The sequence below is a fragment of the Lichenostomus cassidix genome, chromosome 5 (genome assembly GCF_008360975.1).
Source record: "Lichenostomus cassidix isolate B80296 chromosome 5, HeHo_3.0, whole genome shotgun sequence".
NCBI classification, from domain to species: Eukaryota; Metazoa; Chordata; class Aves; order Passeriformes; family Meliphagidae; genus Lichenostomus; species Lichenostomus cassidix.
The window spans coordinates 33,385,715-33,405,929 of NC_139486.1; the positions used below are offsets into that span (position 1 = coordinate 33,385,715).

General features: G+C 43.9%; 1 protein-coding gene across 5 annotated transcripts in view; it reads right to left on the bottom strand.

Annotated features, from left to right (window-relative positions):
- The window catches only part of ACTN1 (actinin alpha 1), a 93,130-nt gene that overhangs the window by 45,724 nt on the left and 27,191 nt on the right, over nt 1–20,215 (bottom strand). For all 5 annotated transcript variants that reach the window (XM_085062143.1, XM_085062141.1, XM_085062142.1 and 2 more), the window contains exons 2-3: nt 6,456–6,570; nt 1,257–1,376 (exon numbers count right to left, since the gene is read on the bottom strand). In XM_085062143.1, coding sequence (XP_084918269.1) covers nt 1,257–1,376; nt 6,456–6,570 — 235 coding nt within the window. The remainder of the gene's footprint in view (nt 1–1,256; nt 1,377–6,455; nt 6,571–20,215) is intronic.

The following is a 20,215-nucleotide window of genomic DNA, read 5'->3' on the forward strand; positions in this document are numbered from 1 at the left end:
ACTGACCTCTTACATTTGTCTCTTCAATACCAAACACACTAAAAAGGCATCTGCAATGTCCCTGACACTAGTTCTAAATTATTCCAATGTCTCCATGAAGTTAAAGCCACTATGTTGAGGTAAAGGTCTTGGTAAGGCAAACATAAGCATCTGCAGTGGTTGAGGTAATCTGCCTGATCTGACATGGAACAAGTGAACCATAGGATGGGAACAGGTGTTGGAGATGCCAAAGAGAATGCTTGAAAGTTCAAAATTGGGGACAGCATGCCAAGACTGCACTGATCTTATGAGCTGAGAACAGGCAGACCTCAGCGCTGTAGCCCCAGCAGAAGACTGGGAAAGAAGGAATGCTCATCCAGAACTGTATCATAGGCTCATTTCCTGGATGTGTCATGAGTTTCCCTAGAGAAACCAATTATTTCCATCTGCAAGGTGGAGATAACAAACCTCCCTCATTTTCCATGGTCACTGTAAAGACAAACCTAGAAATATCACAGAAGCAGAGTGTCTCCACAGCAACAGTGACAACCTGAATCCATAGGAAGGACTTACACACAGAGATCCGGAACAGGAGAAAACAAGTATCATGAAAACCTGCAAGCCCTTCTGGGTCTTGGGTGACATATCTATAAAACACAATCTTTGCTACAAAGACAAAAATCCTACACAACTGCCTGCTTTCTGCATGATCTGGAAGTTCTTGAGGGTATCCCAGATGCTGCCCACACTGGTGTCTACACAATTACACTACAGGCTTCCAGCCAGAGCACCCTGCTATATAGGGGGCACAAAAAGAAGCCTGGGAAATTGAAAATTGGAGCCTCTGGGGTCCTTATCCTGTTGGGGACTGCATTTGGCTTTGACCTATGCAATGTCCTCCAGCAGCAGGAGATCTTCCCTAGTAGCTCTGAAACAAGCTAAATAAAAATAGCTGCTATGCCTCAATTCAGGTTTTTTTTCATTTGAGAGAGAAACATCTCAATTAATTTGTTTCTGCCACTGCTCAAAGTTTTCCAGGAGAAAAGCAGGATGACCTGACCAACAATCCCACGTGGGAATCAGGTTTGGCAACTTGGTGTGAAGACAGGATTTAAATACAGGGTAAAGGCCTACTCTCTTCTGTTTTTAACTTGATTGTTTATTCTACAAGAACACAGTAGGACTAGGGAAGTGCAAAGGGAAATGACATGCAGCTATGAAAGAAAGGCAAGGGCGAAGCACAACTTGGGCCCAGAAAAATCGGATGGCTCCTTTACCTTCTGCTCCAATAGATACTAGTTTGACTCCTTTGCTGGCAATGAAATCCAAGGCCTTGTTCACATTGGATATTTTGTGCACTCGCATTTTGCCTCTTTCAGGCTTAGCCAAACGTTCACCTATAAGAAAAAAGGAGGAAAAAAAAGCATTAGAAAACAATTCTGAACCCGTTCTTTCCTGGTGCATATTTCCCGTGGTGGGGCTCCCACTGCTCAGGCTGGCAGATAGCAGACTTCCCTGCATCCTTTCACAACAGCCACACTCACTGCTAAGTACCCCTAGAAAGAGCAAGACAGAAAAGAATCTTCTTGATGCATCACAGATAAGCTGGTAGCAGAGAACCTGTCAAGTCCTTTTCAGAGTAGGTTTGCATCAGAGGTGAAAAAAATCTGTTAAGACCCCACTGAGCTAGGCAGGGGAACCAATCTCCTCTAGCCACAGATAACAAGGGAAGCTGGAAAGAGCACCAACTCCCCTCCCTGGCAAAGACAGGTGAGGAGCTCTCCTCCAACATCTGCAACACCCAACTTACAAAGCAAATCTCTCCTTGGAACAACCTACAGTCAAATATGAGGGTGACCTTGTACCTTGCCTTTTCTTTTCCCCAGCCAGGATTCAGACGTCCTACTTCTCTAGTCTCTTCACTGAATGGCCAAAACTGCCAGTAGCAGGAAATAAAATTACTTCTTTGTAAAAGTGGCTTTTAACTGTAAGGACTGTCAACTCAACTCCTTTCCATTAAGTCTGATGTATTTCTAACTCTATACTAGGTCTTTTACACAGGTGCATTTTAAATGTTTATACTGAGGCACACAGAAGGAAGCAGCCTAGCCCTAAGAACAGGTTAATCTCTTAGAGAAATCAGTCTCAGGATAACACCCAGTTCCTGACTGCAACAAAGCTGGAAGATTTGGAAAAGTACTTTCCAACCTAACTTATTTGAAAAAGTTGCATTAAGTGCAGTCATGTCCTTGATATGCTGCTTGTAACTACACTCACAGTCTACTTTTACTAACAATAACCCTAACACTCAGAGTTAGCAAATTAAAGCTTGGACAGGTGGACTTGTCAAAGAAACCTCAGATAGAAATATACTTAGATGGGATTTCAGGAACCACCTGTATGTAACACAATATTAAAAGTGAAGAGAACATCCACTTCCAGATCACAAGCTCCAGAATACAAAAACAATGCAAAGAAAACACAAGCAGCCTTTGTATTTAAAAAAAGTTATAATTAAAAAGAGATCAAATAGGCAAGTCTAGGCAAGTAAGTACCTGACCTATCCAAAAGTCTCCTGCTATATCTTGAACTAAATATTTATGTCAATGCAAGCTGATTCAAAACTTTTATTTAAGGCTTAAGTATGAGGGAAAAAAAGTATTTGGCTCGTTTCCCAACACAGGTGCGAGGAAAAGCTAAAACAGAGAATACCACCTCCACAACCATGCCCTCCAAAAAAGTCTGGAAATTAAAATCCTTTAAAAGTGTTTCAGTGGTTACTGTAAGCTGGTGACATTACCTCTCAAGCTTAAGGATAAAACCAGATTAATTTTTAAAAGGAAACACTGATGTCTGACAATTTAAGTAAGAAGGTGTATTTTATGGTATTACGTCCTTCCTAGGATTGAAAAAAAAACCCCAATTCTTTTTCTTTAATGGAACCTCAAGTACATGTCACAGTATGTTGCTTTATTTTTCCACTTGGATAATGCTAGTCATTCTAAAGAAAAGCTGAAGCATTTTTTGTGATGGTTATTTGTGACAGTTTCACAATTGTATTTTTTACATGTAATTTCACTTCACACTTAAGAAGACTTATACTGCCAAATATCAACAAATGGGTTGAGCCAGCTAAAAAACAGCCATTTTCTTCAGTTCATATGACTGTAAGCTAGCCTTGCAAAAAGAAAAATAAAGACAAGCGATTAGGTTTCAGCTGGAACAGCAAGCTGATCCAATTCACCTTGTGGCCGCATGTGCAACGCCAATACAGTGGAGAGCAAATGAACTGCTCTCCCTGGGGCTGGGGAGAGCAGGATTGTTCCCCCTGACAGCAGTGATATCCCTGAGCAATTGATGGTGATTGCAAACCTCCCTCAGATTAGAATCCTTTCTTTGCAAACTTTTTAGCTTCCAAAACCCAATGGCTATTTCCTTCAGACTTGGACTTTATTACAGATTTAGATTTCCAGAAAAAAACATCACCTGGTTCAATGCCATACATTATTAATGATGGAGAGCGTTAAAGGAAAGCCTGCTAGAAATATATTCTACTTTGAGCTATTTGCATCATTGCTTTATTTCTCAGTACTCTCCTTGCTGAGACAATGAAAACAGTCCACTCGCTTCCATTCTCTGATTCTCATGTACTAGCCCAAGGCTGTACTAAAAGTCAAATAATACAAGGATGTGTTGGCATAGAAGTTGTTCACTGCAAATTTGTTTAGGAAAAAATTCAATTAGTGACTCTGTCTGTTCGAAGGGAAAAAAAGCATCTTACTACTTTATTTTAAAAGTACTAAAAACTACTTTATTTTAAAAGTACTTTTTCCATCTTGCAGTATTATTTTTAAAATGGCTTTGTCAGGGGAAGGAAACATGTGATGAAAAATGAAAGTTTCTAAGGGGGGGATGCAGTTGTTACTTCTAACCACAGAGGCCACTCAGAGAGGACCTGCAAGGAGGAAGTTCCAGGACACTCCATAGAACTTCCCCCACTGCACAGTAAGTGGGGAACCAAGAGGCTCTAGTGGGGCTGAAAGGGGACCTGTCAGCAGCACAGCTAACCTCCAGAAGGTGCCACATTTACTAAAACTAAAGCACTCTCCTCTTGCAGACCATCACTGCTTCCCATACTTTGGGAAACTGCCTTGGATGGGGAAACTGCTTCCCACTTGCCTTAGCTGCCTGGCAGCAGTGTTCCCACAGACATGTGTGAGGGTCTCCCTCCCTGAAACAGGTCTCCCACAGTCCTAACGGCAGTCCCTCTTCCACCACAGGATCTCCAGCAGCCTCCCCCATGCAAGCTCCATCCTTCCTGCCTTGGCAGAGTGGCAGCAGCCACCCTGCAGCAGGGGCAGAGGGAGACAGTACTCCCTCACTCCCACACATCCCGTCCAGGCGGCCAGGTGGAGGAGGCACTCAGCTCCACATGGCTTTCAGCCAAGCTGACCCAGCACTCTCATGGCTGAAAGCTCTTATGGCCATTGTCCTCTGGGTTAGAGGAGATCAGCCTGCCACAGAGTAACCCGGCCCATGCTAAATTCCCATCAGTCCCCCAGAATATGTGAAGAGGAAGGTGTGAGCCAAAAGTTCAAATGCAAGCCCAGAAGCTAGAACTGGAAGGCAAACAGCCATCCAGAGACTCACCATTTTGGCTGATGATGAGTGGGAACCATGGCAAAATCATACAGGTGAGCCCTTGTGAAACATCAGGAGACTCCTGACACCCACACACTGCTCCCCATATGGGCTGCTGCTTCCCCAGCTATGGACCTAAAGGGGTGCTAGTGGAGCTGGCAACTGGAATGAGGCTCTGTATGAGCAGTGGGGCTCACAATGGATAATGGAACCGCCAGTGATGGAAGTGAAATGGGGAAAAAAGTGCTACAACTCTCTTCTTCTTTTGCCACTGTTCTTAGGAGAACTGCAGTTCTAGCTTCTGCTGTCTCTAGGGAAAGGATGTTCAGTCTGACGTGTGTGAAGGACCATGGTCTCTGGTGGGATGCAGTCCCCAGCTACCCCCCATGCCTCTGCCCACTGGTCATGCAGCAGCAGGCTGCAGGCACAGAGCCGCTCTGCACAGGGACAGGTACGTGCCATGCCCACACCACTGCAATTGGAAGCTGCTAGCTTCTTCCCAAACTAAGGTGGATCTGACAGGCCCTGCCAGTGGGCTACCAAAGGGACAACAGGAGAGGCAGAGTGGGAGATGATATAAGGGATTAAGAGCATGAGATACAAGACCCCCTGCTTTAGCACCAAGCCTCATCTGCCTTGTCCTACCCATCGTTCTCTCCCCTATCTTCCAGTCCAGTGATTAGAAGCTAAGCCATCAAGGCCCATCTGGCCCAACATCCAGGCTGCAGCCCTGCCTCTGTGAGGGAACATAAATACAGAAAATAAACTATTAGGACTCTGCTACCTCATTTCTTACAGGCACTGTAGAAACAATGTGCATGCTGCAAAGTTCTGATTGTGTTTTGAACTCTGATCCTTCCAAACAACCAGCATGGGCAAACCCTCTGAGGTTTCATCCTATATTCATAACTTCTGGGAAACACTGACAATAAACTGACAGAATCTTTGCAGAAAATGGCAAAAGGGAAGGTAAGGAAAGAAAAGGAGCAACAGAGGAAAGGCAGTCTGAGTGCTTCTGTCATGGCCATTTTATTGAAAATGTACCAAGGTCGGGAATGCAAGTCACTGTAACTAGCTCAAAAGCCATCAAAACTAAGTCTGTGAGCACACGACCCCAGTTTGATATGTACAGTCTCGCCCCCTTTCAATCCCTCCTACAATACTTTATTAAGGTATTTATTTCATGAGCACATCAAAAGAGATTACTGCTCATATGAAAAAATTCCTGGGAGATATCTGCCTAGTAGTGGGACATTTGTGACACAGAGTAAAAACAAATCTGACCTAACTTGTTCATGCCACTGCTTTTATTTCAGACTGAGTATTTTGGGATTTTGCTTTTCTTTGGAATTTTTTTTCCCCATGAAGGTTTGAGCACTGAGCTCAGATTGAAACTAGAATGGAAAAACTTCAGTCATGGCTGAAACTGAATGACAGAGAAGATTTACTGGTTTGACTCCCTTCTTCCAGTAACTTCTATCGTACTCCTACTGCCGTGTGGCTTTGGTATGATTTGCCTGTGCAGCATTCCCGCACTTCCCAGAGCTACTTCATCAGCCCTGCCAAGCAGTAAGAGCCACTGCCTGGATCTTCACAGGAAGCTGTGCATTCCTGACAGGCAGAGAAAAGCCAAGAAGCCAGAGCAGGAATGCAATGGGCAGCCTGCACAGGCCATGAGGTTTGGAGTGCATTCCAAAATGGAGACATATATTCGTTAGGGAGAAATTTGTTCTGAATCAGGAAGCAGCTGTTCTAACATTCCAGCAAAAACTGAAGCATTACAGCCCTTGCAGTCAGTATCCTGCATGGGCACCACCACACAGAAACTTTCTCACCTGAAATGACTTCCAGAAGTAACATGAGTTTAAGACCATCCCTGAAATCTTCCTCTATGTTCTCAATCTGTGTCCCAGCCTTGCGGAGGTGAGAATTACACCATGCTGTAAATGTCTGAAACACAGAAAAGAAGGGAAAAAAAAGCAGTCAGTAATCTTCCCACAAACCAAACAACAGTTCCCAACCAAAGCAGTGATGCTAGGTACCATTAAAAAATGCTCATTAGGTTATCACCACTCCATCCGATGCCCTTGTGGAGTACAAGCATTTGCACCTCTAAATATCCAAAGAAGTTGCAGGGTGTTTCTGTAGCAGAGGGAGTCTGAGACAGTAATTTTACAGCTCAAGCATATCTGATGTTCTGGAGAGGCTTCTCATTTTCTCTTTGGCTTAGAACACCTTGAAACCAATTTTAAAACATGGTGCTCAGATTGCTAAGGACTTCCAGTGGTATTAGATGACACATATTAATATGAAGGAGAACAGAGAACAGCATTCCAGATGATCTTGTCTCTAGAGACGTGCTTGAGAAAAAAAAAGAACTGCTCTTCAAGTGCCTCTGGTCTACTCCATCCCCATCAGACACTGCAGCCCTTAGACAGATGCTGAAGGATTGCACACTGAGTTCCTCAGCACATAAACCACATCCCAGTAGCGTCTGTCCTGCTGCCTCCATTCTTGCTGACTAGCTAAGTAAACCTCCCTCCCCTGTGATCATCCCACCTTCCCTCCTCCATCACATGGAGGAGTAAATACTTTCTATATAACGGTAATATCCTCCCATCTCAGGAGAAGTGCAGGTCCTAGAAAGGATGTAAGTAACCATTACTTAGTGACACTATTAGCACAGCCCCAAATTCCCACTCTTTGAGAGCCTCTGGCAGAAGCATCATTACAGCCATCTCCATAACAAAAATCACAGCCACTCTGTAATTAGTGATACCATGCACCACCGCTGGAATAATAATATGAGTTTGAAGTGCAGGACAGACTGAGACCCAAACTACAATACAGTCAGTACTATGCAGGCTAAACAAAACTCTTTGGAAAGCACCTTCTGACCTCAAGTGTCAGAATAAAAGTATCTCCCATATGAGAGAAATTTATTTCACCACAACAGATGACAACACATTTTCTGTGGTTGCAATCTGGAAGTCCATGCTCTGAACAATGGGCATGTGGAGCACTGACAGGGGAGAGACCATCTCTTCCACGAGATGTGGCAGTAGGGATTATCTCAAAAGAGCACCATATGAACTGGTCTGGAAAAGTGCTACCATTTGATGGTCAGAACACAAGAAGCACATACAAAACACCTGAGACACCCCTGTGTGGTATAGACTTAAACATGTGAAACAAAGAGCTGAATCTCATCTGAAGATGCAGAAGCTGTTTCACACAAAACTGTTTTAAGAGTAAATGGCAGCAACCAGATCTTTTAAAGAGGACAAGTTTGTTCAAGTCCTAATGAATGTATTTCGCAGTGTTTGAATAGCACACCAAGTAAACCCTTTCCTTTGTACAACCTGATAACCCCTCAATCATACTTTAAATAGAAGGGTGAGGTTACCCAAAAATGAATGTATCCAAAAGCTCAGTGCTACCACAAGGAAAGTCTTCCCTCCCCCTCCCAGATGTGATCCTAGAGCCAATCCAACTCACTGACCCAGCAAAGAACTGTTTACTTCCTTGAGACTAGCGTTCTGCTCAGTAGACCATGGAGGCAGTTCAGCAGAACCTAACAAGCCTCTGCAAGAGAAAATTGGTAATACAAGGGCCAAGCAGGAGGGTGGAGTGGACCACAGCAGCCATGCCACTTTAGGCTGCTGGGGAACCACAGAAGGAAGAACTCATCTAATACTAAAGCACAGAATGCCAAAAATTTAGAAATGCTTCACTACTACTTACACCATGCATAGGATTTCAAAAAATACCCCAAATGACAACAGGATTGTTCTCAGTTGTCTCAAAGCTGAGCTTTCACTACTAACCTGCTCGCACTTAAGTTCACCAGACCACAAATAGTGTGGCAGAATCTTTCCTTGGAAAAAGCATTGCACAACAGCTGCCGAGCTTTCCACTGCCGAGCTTTCCGAGCTCTGATCTTTTTCTCCACTGGGACTGCGGAATGGAGCAGGATAACAGTGCAGCTGTAAATACTTTTATGGCAATGGCCCTTTGGATGGATGCATGTATTGTGAAAGTCTGGGATCTTTTTTTTCAAAATGGCCTGGTTTCCTTCCAGATTTGGAAGCTTGGAAAAAAGAAGAGTGCGTAATTAGGCACCTTCTATTGCTTTTTATTGTTAATCCCCTGAGAAATAAAAGAGGTGGTGGGTTTTTTTCAAATAAGAGTGGTTTTAATTGGAAAAGGGCCCTGTACCCTGAAGTACATCCTTTTGGCACTATTTTCTTCATTCTACTGCCTGAGCTGTATTACAAGAAGAGAGGTTAATTTATTTGGCTCCCCTTTGCAGCCAAGCTACTTCACTTCTCCAGAAGGACAAATGAGAGCAGAAAAGCTTTCAAATACTACACCATCATCACATGTAAAAGTACGAGAGCAAGTTATGTCAGAAAGGTTGTGGATGCCCATGGACCTCCTTTTCATATTTGGAAAGCAGACAAAGCAAGACACCTTGAGCTAGTGTCTGGCCCTGGGTGACATTACAAAATTCGTGTTGATATGAGGAGGAAGCCTGAGATCTAACTCACAGGCCACAAGGCTGCACTTTTATTTTCTGTCTGACTTCTCTGAAGTCATTTCAGTTTTGTTTTCCATCAGCCCAAAGCAGATCAGAAATCTCTCCTTTAAAACAGTGGTAATCTCAATAGAGCTCCAGAGAGCATCTCTCTGCACAGTTTGAGGGTGGAAGAGGGTCACCAGGTCTTCGCTTCCAAGACACACGGATGAAGTTAAATGCAATCCACTAATCTTCTAAACTTTGCCCTATTATAAAGCCTGGCAGGATAACTAGATCAGTGATAGTATTTTTATTGCTGCATGAGTCACCTAGGGCTTGGTAGGAAACAAAGTCCCAGAGCCTGCACCAGCTTCTCAGCTGGAACCATCTCCATCTCATCATGGCCTCAGACAGACTGAAGTGACACAGTTCTGCAAATACTGCTATTAGCCATGAGTGGCAGAATGAACATTTCAGCTTCTCAAGAACATGGACCACGACGGGTTAATAGATAGAGAACACACAGTTTCCATGACACAACTCCCAGATGTGCAGACATTTTCTCAAGGCATCCTTCAGGTCCTACGTGAACTCTGACAAGCATATACCACGAGCATCACAATGGCATATATGTACAGCAACAACCAGTAGCCCCATGTGGATGCATCAGGCCACTTTACAAGCAAGCAGGATTATGAATGCTTGTAATAACTGCAGTGGGACTCACACACTATATTCATCACACACAAACCCAGATCAACATCTATCAAAATGTAATTATCAGAAAACAGCTTTATGTTGTATTTACTGCATATTCTGCAGAGGGGTAAAATATCTTCTTACTTCAAAGTAGTAAACTGAAGAGAGATCTGACAGATAGGAGAAGCCTGGAGAAAAGCATCAGAAAAGCAGAGGGAAGCAAGAGAAGGGAGAGCTGAAATTTTTGCTGTCCACTGGGTCTTGCAATCCTTGCAAGTCTTGTTTAGAGCCATTTTTACTGACTTGGCTTCACGTGTCTGCACAGGATCCTTTTTGTTATTCTAGGAAACCTACTGAAACCACCCACTCACCCCAACCACCTTCTGGGCAACACAGTCGCTCCTCCTCACATCCTTAGTCACAGCTACCAGTGGCAAACGGCTTGGGGTGGCTGCTAAGCTCTGCTGTGCTGCCTGTCACCAGCAAACCAGTTTTTGAAAGTGGAAAGGGCAGTCAAGAGCAGCCAGGCACCTTCGTGATGCAGGCCTGGCCCAGGAAGCAGCCAGACAAGAAAAAAACCCACCCCACCTGCATTTGTTGGGGCAAGGTGACTTACACCCCAGTTCAGAGGGCAAAAATACACTGCCAAGTAGGAAGCTGCTCTGAAGCAGCAGATGTTCTTCCTTGCTGTCTGCAGACACAGGAGCCTGGAGATTATTCTTCTACTTACTTCTAACTCCCTGTCCCAAAGACAAGAAAACAAATAGTCTGTTAATCTTGAGGCTTATGGAGATTTCAGAGCTGGAAAACTACTTACTGTTAAATAATAGCACAGAAACCTCACACCATAAATTTTCTATGGCAACTGCACAAGAGGTGCAAACGGAGCTGTGTTTCTTGGCCCTTGGATCTTTCCATATGTTGTACTCCTGATTTCATTTTTGGACACAACACATTGCCAGGACACCCCTGCAGATCTTCCTCTTGCTCACTGTTCACTATGGAGGATGCCCAATGAAGGAGCACATATGTATCTGCATGTACATGGAAGCATTTCTCATCATTGCCCTCTACTCCTGTTCCCATCTAGCTATGATTTGTAGCTTTTTTTTTTCTTTTTACACCCCAGCCTCATCAGCAAGATCCCTGACATCAAGATCAACTCTTGCTATTTGGCTGCTGGGTGCTGCATGAACAATATAACCTGTCAGATAATAAAAAGAATAACAAATGTTACTAAAAGCAAGCAAATATGATTAACTGTTCTGCTGCCTCAGTGTATTTAGTGTTGGGGTATCCTCTAGAAGCCTACCTGCATACCTAGTTTAACAGGCACGCACATCCTTTTTCTGACACAACATGAAAAGTCCTTGCTTCTTCACTGTATTAACCCTTGGCCAGTCATGAGTTAATGAAAAACAACAGCCAGGTGACAGCGAGTCCTGCAGCCAAAACTCTAAAGAGATACCATCTTCAGCTAGGTCCTTCCAGGTATCTCTCAGCCCTGTCGACTGCAAACCTGCCTGTACTACTTGTGCATACACACATGCACTCTGGTACTCTTTGCACTTCCCCAACATTTGCTTTTGTTCCTGAAAGCCAGCAGCCTTTCCCCTCCACACTGTTCTTTCCAATCTGAGTACCTTTCTGATACCGAAGTGGCTCAGGCAAAGTTCCCAAAATCTAGGGAAGTAGGACAGTAAGTCAACATTTTAAAGTTTAAAGAATGTTTCTGCCTGGAAAGCCGCAGTGCCATGATGCCACTCAGAGCAAACCTAGAGAGCTCTTTGCTGAAAGAAAACAGTCATAAGGCACTTCAGTTGCTGAGCAATTTTAGCAGTGTAAATGTCGAAGCTACCACAACCACGTAAATGACAGATATTAAAAAAAAATAAATGGGCAGTTTCATCTCTTTGTGGCTGGGACAGTAACATTCCAGCTTCATCTGACCTTTCCAGATGCTCTTTACATCTCTCCTCGCTAAATCACTCTTCCACACAGCCCTGCTTTCCAAGGGTGAATGTAAACTTTCTGACAGCCAAGAGACTGCCATATTTGTGTAACAGCCCTGGAGAAGCTATAACTGTGCCAGAGCTGTGCTGCTTGCCTCTTTTTTGACAGGAGAAAGGTCTGGCTTAAGCAAAAGAATTCACTGGAACACTGCCTCTCCAGACCACCACCACTGTACTCAAAGCAAGGCAGTATTCACAGCCACCAAGGCACCCTCCTTACTTGTGTTTATGCTGGGGGATGAATATTAATCAAGTATTTCAACACAGCTCTGCTGTTAAGATGTGTGCACAAAGGTTTGGCTCCTGTTAAGAAGGGGATGGAGCTGCTAGCACACAAATCTCAGTCTAGTAGCACAGTTTTATGTTGTCTACACGTGTGCTCTGCAAAGTGAGGTCTTGAGTGGGCTGAAAGCTATGGGCTTTCTTCTAGCGTTGTAGGGGAAATGATAGCAGGACTCCCTTTTCCAGTCATCAGAAAAGAAATCAGAATATTCAAACAATACTTCATACACAGATGAAAAACAAGATCAATTTACCCAGCTGCAAGTGCTGCACTTCTGCTAATCATGGACTGAGCAATGCACCTGGGCTTCCGACTGCACAGCCGGGCTGCATTCCCTGCCTGCTCTGAACGCAAATCCTCCATGGCTCCTGCTTACTACAGCCCCATACATTCCTTACAGGACTGCTGTGACAGATCAGCTAATTCTTGCAACAAATTCTACAGCCAAGTCCATGCTGCAAGGAATTTTATTTGAATAAAATTATCTGAAACAAGGACTGATGCAATCATCTAATAACAGCTAATAGTTTATTATAGCAGGCAGAAAACTGCTGCACACACAGTTTTTTTAAGCAACAGGATTACTAATAAAGCGGTCCAGCTGCCCCATAATGGGATCCTTTCCACCTTGGTAGTCTGCAAGCCGAACATACTGTATCAATTAAGGAGGATGCTAACCCACAGTCACCACAAACATCTCCCTCTTGCTCCTTGAACAGACAGACTAGGCCATCATCATCTTATTAATTGGAAGGATTTGGACTGAAAGGCTGGGCAGGCCATGAAAAATAAAGCTCAACAATCCAGTTCCAGCTTCCCTTCACTCAGCAACAACTGATTACCAGCATTACCTTCCAGGGTCTCATGCGATTTTCCCCTTCCTAATGCTACTGCTCTGACAGTTTCTGTGGCACCCCCTTCTCTGAATCCTCCTTTCACATCTTAAAGCACTTGGAAGAAATGCTGGGGTCTCGTGGGTGGCTGCTTAACACCCTCCCCACACTCAACACAGACTCAATTGACAGGCTTGGTTGCAGCTTCTTTTTCTGCACAAGTCTGTGATATAAGCTGACAAGGAGGTGCTCATTCAATTGGGGAGTAATAACAAAGTAATCCCAGATCCTGTGAACACCCTGGCACAAGAAAACACCATGGCTGGACATAACAGATCACACCAACAACCCTAGTGAAGAGAGCTGGGCATTAAAAGGGCTGTTCATGAGGTACAACTGGCCCATTGACTATTTTCTCTGCCCACATGCTGTCAGTGACAGAAGCTTCATACACATACATGTTATTGGTTTTCAATAGTGAAGGAGGAAGTGCAGACCTACTACAGCCCTGCTTCTGTATACTACACCTGTTGGATCACTCCTTGGTGTGCTTGGATGTCTGCTAGAATGCCAAAAAATACTTGAAAATGGCTGTCCTCTCCCCACAGGGGAGCTGTAGGTATTGCAGATCCCCTACACAAACCTCATGACAAGTACAGCGAGCCACCCAAAGTGCCTTTTATTTGAACTTGAATTAAGAGAAAAGTCACCATTTGCCATACTCTCCAATCTCATCTTCTAACCTGACATACCTTCACTGCATGTTGCTTTGCATTTGAAGCCATATTAAAATTTTGAAAAGAAGAAAGGCATTTGATAGACCCTTTTAGTATTTATGCTTCAAGCCCGGTCTCCAGGACACAGGGATAATTCAAAGAGTTTGGTCTGTGTTGACAAGTTACACTATCAGCAGTTGACCTCTAAAGAATTACAGGTATGACGCTCAATGCAATGAATGCTGCATGATGAAGTGCTTTGCTTTCCAATAGAGCTGGCCTTTTAGAAAGGCTGAAGATATTAAATGGATATTCAGCAGGAATCATTACAGACACTCGCAGCACAATTTCACCACCTCCACAAAAGGAGTTTAGTACTACCAGCACCAGTGCTAATGTCCTGTTCTGGCTTAATTGCAGCCACTGAGTTCCAAGCTGAAAGACAAAATATAGCCCACACTACTTCTCTAGTGCTGTGCCCTGAAAACAGGAGGTATCATTACACTGTACTGTGCAGCACCAGCATACACTCAAAGAACCATGTCGTGACTGCGTAAGGACTTACTGAAGGCAAAAAGGCAAACTCTAAGCCTACTTGCATTTACTAACCCCAGGGCACAGCTCCTGCAATTTGGAAACAGAACTCAATCACAATTTCTTAGCCTCTTTCCAAAACCCATCTCTGCAGGTCAGGATGAAACAACACTGCAGCAGTAGGAGCTCCATCCCTAGGGGTAACTGCATAAGCCAGCTTGCATCCCACTGGCAGTGTGAAGTTCTTTACTGAAGTCTCTTTGTCCAGAGGAGCTAGGAACTGTTGCATAGGAAAAATAAACTCTGCTGACAGCCAACTCATCCTTCTGGACACTGGCAATGAATCAGAAGCACATCACCTGCAACAAGTGCAAAGTAAATTCAGCGCAAGAGTTTTCATTTTTGCTCAGTGGAATAGAGTTCTCAGTGTCCTGCACAGCTTTTAGTTCTCATATCCTGGAAGACAGAACAAAAAAAGAAAAACCCAAAGTCTGCTCCACACTGCTTTCCCACTGGCATGGTATTAACTGCTTCGGAATGGAGAACACTCCCTTTTATTAGCTAACAACAGGCTAAAGTGGGGAGGGCAGAAATCTCAATCCAGCACACTTCCTGTCCAACACATGCAAATATTTGTTCTTCTCTGCATTTGTGCCTCTGGAGCCTTTAACTCCTGCTACAGAAGCGCACCATTTCAAGAAGAATCTGCTTCTGGTATTTAAAAACTACTGACCATCAATGAGTTGGCTGGCATTTCAGATCAGTAAAGTCTAAGGTCTCTTACTCCTTGAGTTACCATAGAGCATTAATAGCTACGAAAACAGAATAAGCCTTCAGACATGCAAAAACCATGGAAAAAACCCCCAAAAACTATCCAAGGATATCAACTGGCTGGAAGTAAGGTCTTCTAGAGGTTATCATTAAGCTCAGACTAGCAAGACTCTTCATTATACTCTTCTCTCTCCTATGAAATTAGCTCATAAATGTCAACTTGCTTCAAGCTCTCTCATAACAAAAATTAAACAGAGCTTGCCTCTGCATTTTATATGCTGAATTTCCCAAATGCTTTATAACATTTGAAGATATACTGGAAGAAATCATTTTACCGCACTAGGATGCAACTATTTATAGACTGAAAAGTGGCAACCAACCACTGAAAGCCTGACTGTTCAACTCATGGATGCTGAACTCCAACTGCTCAGCACAGGACTGGGCCAAGACACCAGAATGAAAACCTGCACAAGCAGCCTTCTGTTCCTGATGGCAGGCCTGCAGTTTACATCTCACTATCTAGGTTTATCCAGACCCAGCACTGATATCATTGTGAAGGTGAGGTGAGGTGAGGTGTCACCCACCTGGTACTGGCAACAGGCTGGGGGGGAACACCTGGCCCTGTAACACAAAGCAGGGCATGCAGCTCTGCTCCAGCTCTGGCCAATCTGAGAGCACAGGCCAAAGGTCCAAGACTTCTTTCAATTCAAAGCAGGTCAGGGAAGCAGCTTTCCTCTGGTGGATTCACAGGCAGACACAAACACAACTGCTCCAATGAAGATTTGTCTTGCTTATGCCATAAAGGTGTATGTGTGGGGCCTACCAGTTCATACTAAGTCCACAGAGCCAGCAGTGCATGAGCTGATTGGCTGAAAGCCCTTCTGCAGTATAGGTTCAGAGACATCTGGGGCTGCCCAGAGCTTCCTGGGAGGGTTCACAGGAGGTGTTCTTTCTGTAGCTCTTCTTTGGCTGTTTACTTTGCTGATGAAGGAAAGGGAGGAAGTTACAGCTTCATTTATCCAGGCTTTCTAAGTACAGAACTGTGTAAACAGGCTGAATAATTGAAACAGCTTAATGTATTTGCCCACTGCTCTGTATGGATGCTGCAAAATTAGCACAAAGCATTGGCAGAAGTTTAGGAACTCTGCAGCTCTGGAACACAGAAAAAACCTGAAACAATCTGGGTTTCTAAGGGCTGATAGCAAATGTTTTTGATAAAAGAAACGACAGCAGCATTTCTAGTGACAAAGGGCCTCTAAAACAGTGTCTGGCATGAAACCTTACAGCTCGCTATCAAAGAGAAAAGAATCAGAAAGGATATCTGTATCCAAAAGAAAGCTACATGGCATAGATGTATTTGGGCTTCACTCCTATCACCAGTAACACCAACTCTTGGATAAAACATACAGAGAAAAAGTAAGATTTTTGGACACATTTGTCCCCTTGACCATCACCACAGTCCCCGATACAATGTGCTGACAACATTCAGAGCTCTCACATCCATTTGCAACTGTGAAACACATCATTCCCAGCTCCAGAGAAGTCATTCCCAGCTCCGGAAGAGTCGCCCACCGTCTGCAGTTGTTAAAGGTCATTCACCTGAAATGGGATTTTCCAAAATTAAGAAAATAGCTCCTGGGACAAGATGTCTGTAGTTCACATGTGCTACCAAAGAAGTAAGGGCCTTGAAGATGCGTAGGGATCTTACTGTCCTAGGAACTACCATACACAAGGTGAAAAGCTGCTCTGTGCCCCAAAGCACTTCTACGTGAGAGTTGGAGATGAGCGTGGAAACAAGTAGGCAGTGTTAGTCAGGGTGCTTGGCAGTGGTCTCAGCACGCCCACAGCCTACCTCTTGTCATTTTCTATATAAAGATCATAGTAAACTAAAGAGAGACTTGATCTACAAAAAGACTGATCCTATCTGAAATAGGAACAAACTGTTCACAACCCCTACAAGCTACACAAATGTGTCTGAACTGCAGCCTCCTGTGCAAGACCACAGGACTAAATCCCCCACACTCTCCAGTGTTTGGAGCCATCACCTTGTTCTCAATAGCTACATCTTGCTGCCATGGTGCATTTTGCTTTGGTTTGGTCCATGCACTTGGTGCTGGCAGGGGAAGCAACGTAACTGCTAGTTTATAGCAGATCACTCCTAAGCAAGAGAGGCAGCACAAATGAGAGCAAGAAAGCAACTGAAAATGCAATGAGCAGACAGTTGGCATCAGGGGCTCACAGAAGTGCTGGCTGACATCTCACAGCAGAGGTAAGAATGGGAGAAGTGAAATAGGGCCTTGAAAACAAAGACAAGTACCTCGTATTTAATAATGTGAAGAAAGGGATGCTACTGAAGAGACATGAACTGAAGGGCATGTTTAAAAGTGATGGATGACAAAAATTATCGCTGCAGTTGTTTGGATGAGTGTGATTGGATTGCTTCATGGAGGTCAGAGAAAAAAGAATGTTGCCATTACTCAGACATAAGATAACTGAGAGCCTGTGTGAGAGCTGTATGGGAGATACATCAGCCATTCTGGAATAAATAAAATGTCAGGTCAGAGTAGGGAATGTCACATCTATTGTTGGATGAAAGGGTTTAACTGATCTGGGTGAAGGCAAGATACCAAATGTTTACATAAAGGCACTGCAAAAAAAGTCTCACTGGTAACCCATGTGAGCAGTAAATGTCTTCTAAAATGCAAAATACGGAACCAAGCCTTGAGAGCTCTGAAAAGAGACCACGTGGGCACTTCTTCCTCCCACCTCTATCCCTGAAACAGAACAACAGAGAGACTGAAAAGGTGAACTGCTCCTCTATCTACCCCCAAGCAGATGTGCTCCTTTCATTGACACACACAGAGCAGCAGGAGTTGTCACCTTTTACTGCTGTTACCAATGTAAAGCCAGCAGAGACAATAGGGATGGGACTGAGATCTACAGTGTCTCATGCATGAATAGAAGGTAAGTCTTTACTGTGGCACAAGCTTGCCAGTCTGTCCACTCTGTCTAATTGAACCTGCAGGCCTTCAGCAGTGCACAGAGAAGCAGTGTCAGGATGATCAGATCCTCAGTGAATTACTGGGAGTTGACCACAGGCATTTCGCCTCCCAGGCTTTAACTCTTAGGTGGGCTCACATACTTGCAGTCATAGGTACAACATATTTTTTCACTTACAGAATAAATGAAACCACTAATAACAACACAAACTGATGTAGATCAGAGTCTCAGTGTCCTGTGGTTATGGGGACGAGTATTTATTAAGGTAATGGCCATATTTAATATTGAATTGATCGTGACTTACTTCTAATTGGATACCAAAAGTGCGAAAGTTACTGTGGGTGGTGAGATTATGAAGATGGTCTTTTCCAGAATCTTAAGGCATATTCTGTGCTTAGGCATGAATATGTCATCTAAGAGTAGAATTCAACAGAATCTAAACACTCTACAATAGCATGGAATAGCAAGTTATTTCTCAGTGCACATCAGAGCCCAAGGAGGGCTCTAATTAGTGAGCATCTTCATGGGCCTTAAGGCATCTGCATGCCACTGCAAGCTTCTAGCACTGACTTACCACCACTGCAAGTGATGGGATCTTCTGTCTTCATGTATAGTCCTGACTGGTACTGACGTGTGCTTTGAGTGATCTGTGCCAAGTCTGTGGGTACACCTGGACAGCACAGTGAAAAACACTGTGGAGTATCTAAACCAAGGTACCAGAAACACTGGTGGTAGTAAAGCACAGCTCTGCAATGGCTATCGAATGTAGGAGCTGTAACAGGGGTCTAGGGCACACCCCCCTGCAGAGATTAATACCCAGCAAACATGGGAACTGAGGCTCAATAATGCAATGGAGCAAAGAAGGGGAGTTCACATCATGGCTTCCCAGCATGTTTTGTTCAGGCCAGGATCCAGATCTTAAAACAAAGTAAGGAAAAAAACATAGCTGAAGATTAAAAATTGTGATAGGACATAATTACAGCAGGAGTTTTGTTCCAGACTGCTGTGGTTCAATGTTTCAGATATCCCAAGAGACCAGCAATTACATTAAGAGAGATGGAGGCAATGCTGGCTCACCCAACGCAACACCTGGCTAAGGACAGCACAGCACTCTCCTGCGCTTCCTTCAATTTGTTGTCTTTGCTCCAAACTCATGCTCCTGTCCACAGGGCCTAAACCTGTCCTAAACCAAAAGTTTAGGCTGGGAATCAAAGGACAATATGACTTAACTTTAAGAGGATGTAATCTTTAAAGACTTTCTTGATCTCATGAGCAAAACCTTGTATTTTTATCTTAATTATTTTGTCTTGAGACTGTTTATGTAGTTTATCAAAGCAAGAAACACCATCTAAAAGAAGTCAGATGTGGGACTGATACCAAGGATTAAAAGCAAAAGAGGAACATTCCAGTTTGTTGGGTATTTTTGTTTTCTTCTTTCTTTGATCTTTTATTCAACCTGAACCATTAGCAAAGGCAGTTCCAGTTCTCAGTAGCACAGTAGCTCTGAGCTAAAATCTATTAGTATTGTTTATTATTTTAAAAGGTTGTGCTATGGGTTTATAGTCTAATTTTCCATAACTTTTATGAAAAGCAAAACAGGAAGTGAGACTTAAAGACACATGCACCAGGGATCTGCAATACTTTGGGAGCGTGTTGAGCTTGTTAGAATAGCTGCCCTAGGTAAAGCCTGGGAAAGGCAGTCTGCAAACTTTCTGGACTTAACCCAAAGGCTACCAAGGAGAATGTTTCCACTGACTGCAGGGAGTTGGGTTCAGGCCCTGCACTGTGGGGGAGAGTGGCAGAATGACAGAAGTCTGATGACTCCAACCAAGTCCAAAGGAGCTGTAAGGAGCTGCTGCGTTATTTAAAAGCAGACACCCAGAACAGATACTATTGGGAAAAAATGGATCTCTTTTTAAACCTGGCGGCAAGATTTTCACCATCCTGATGACACGAAAACCCAAGGGAACAAACCAGGAAACACACTGCAGAAGGAACTGGGAGGAAAACACTGCTAACCAGCCAGTTCAGCCCATCAGGAAATGTTTACTCCTTTTATTTTTCCAGCTCAAAATGCTACAGGCTTCAAACTATGTTCTCTGAGACACAAAGAGACATAGGGGACACAAATCCCAGCATCAGTGCCCTGGGCAGACATTTCCATTGACTGGTGAGGACTTGGGGACCAGCCCAGGACTGCCTTCTGTTAAATTCATGCTCTGCTCCAC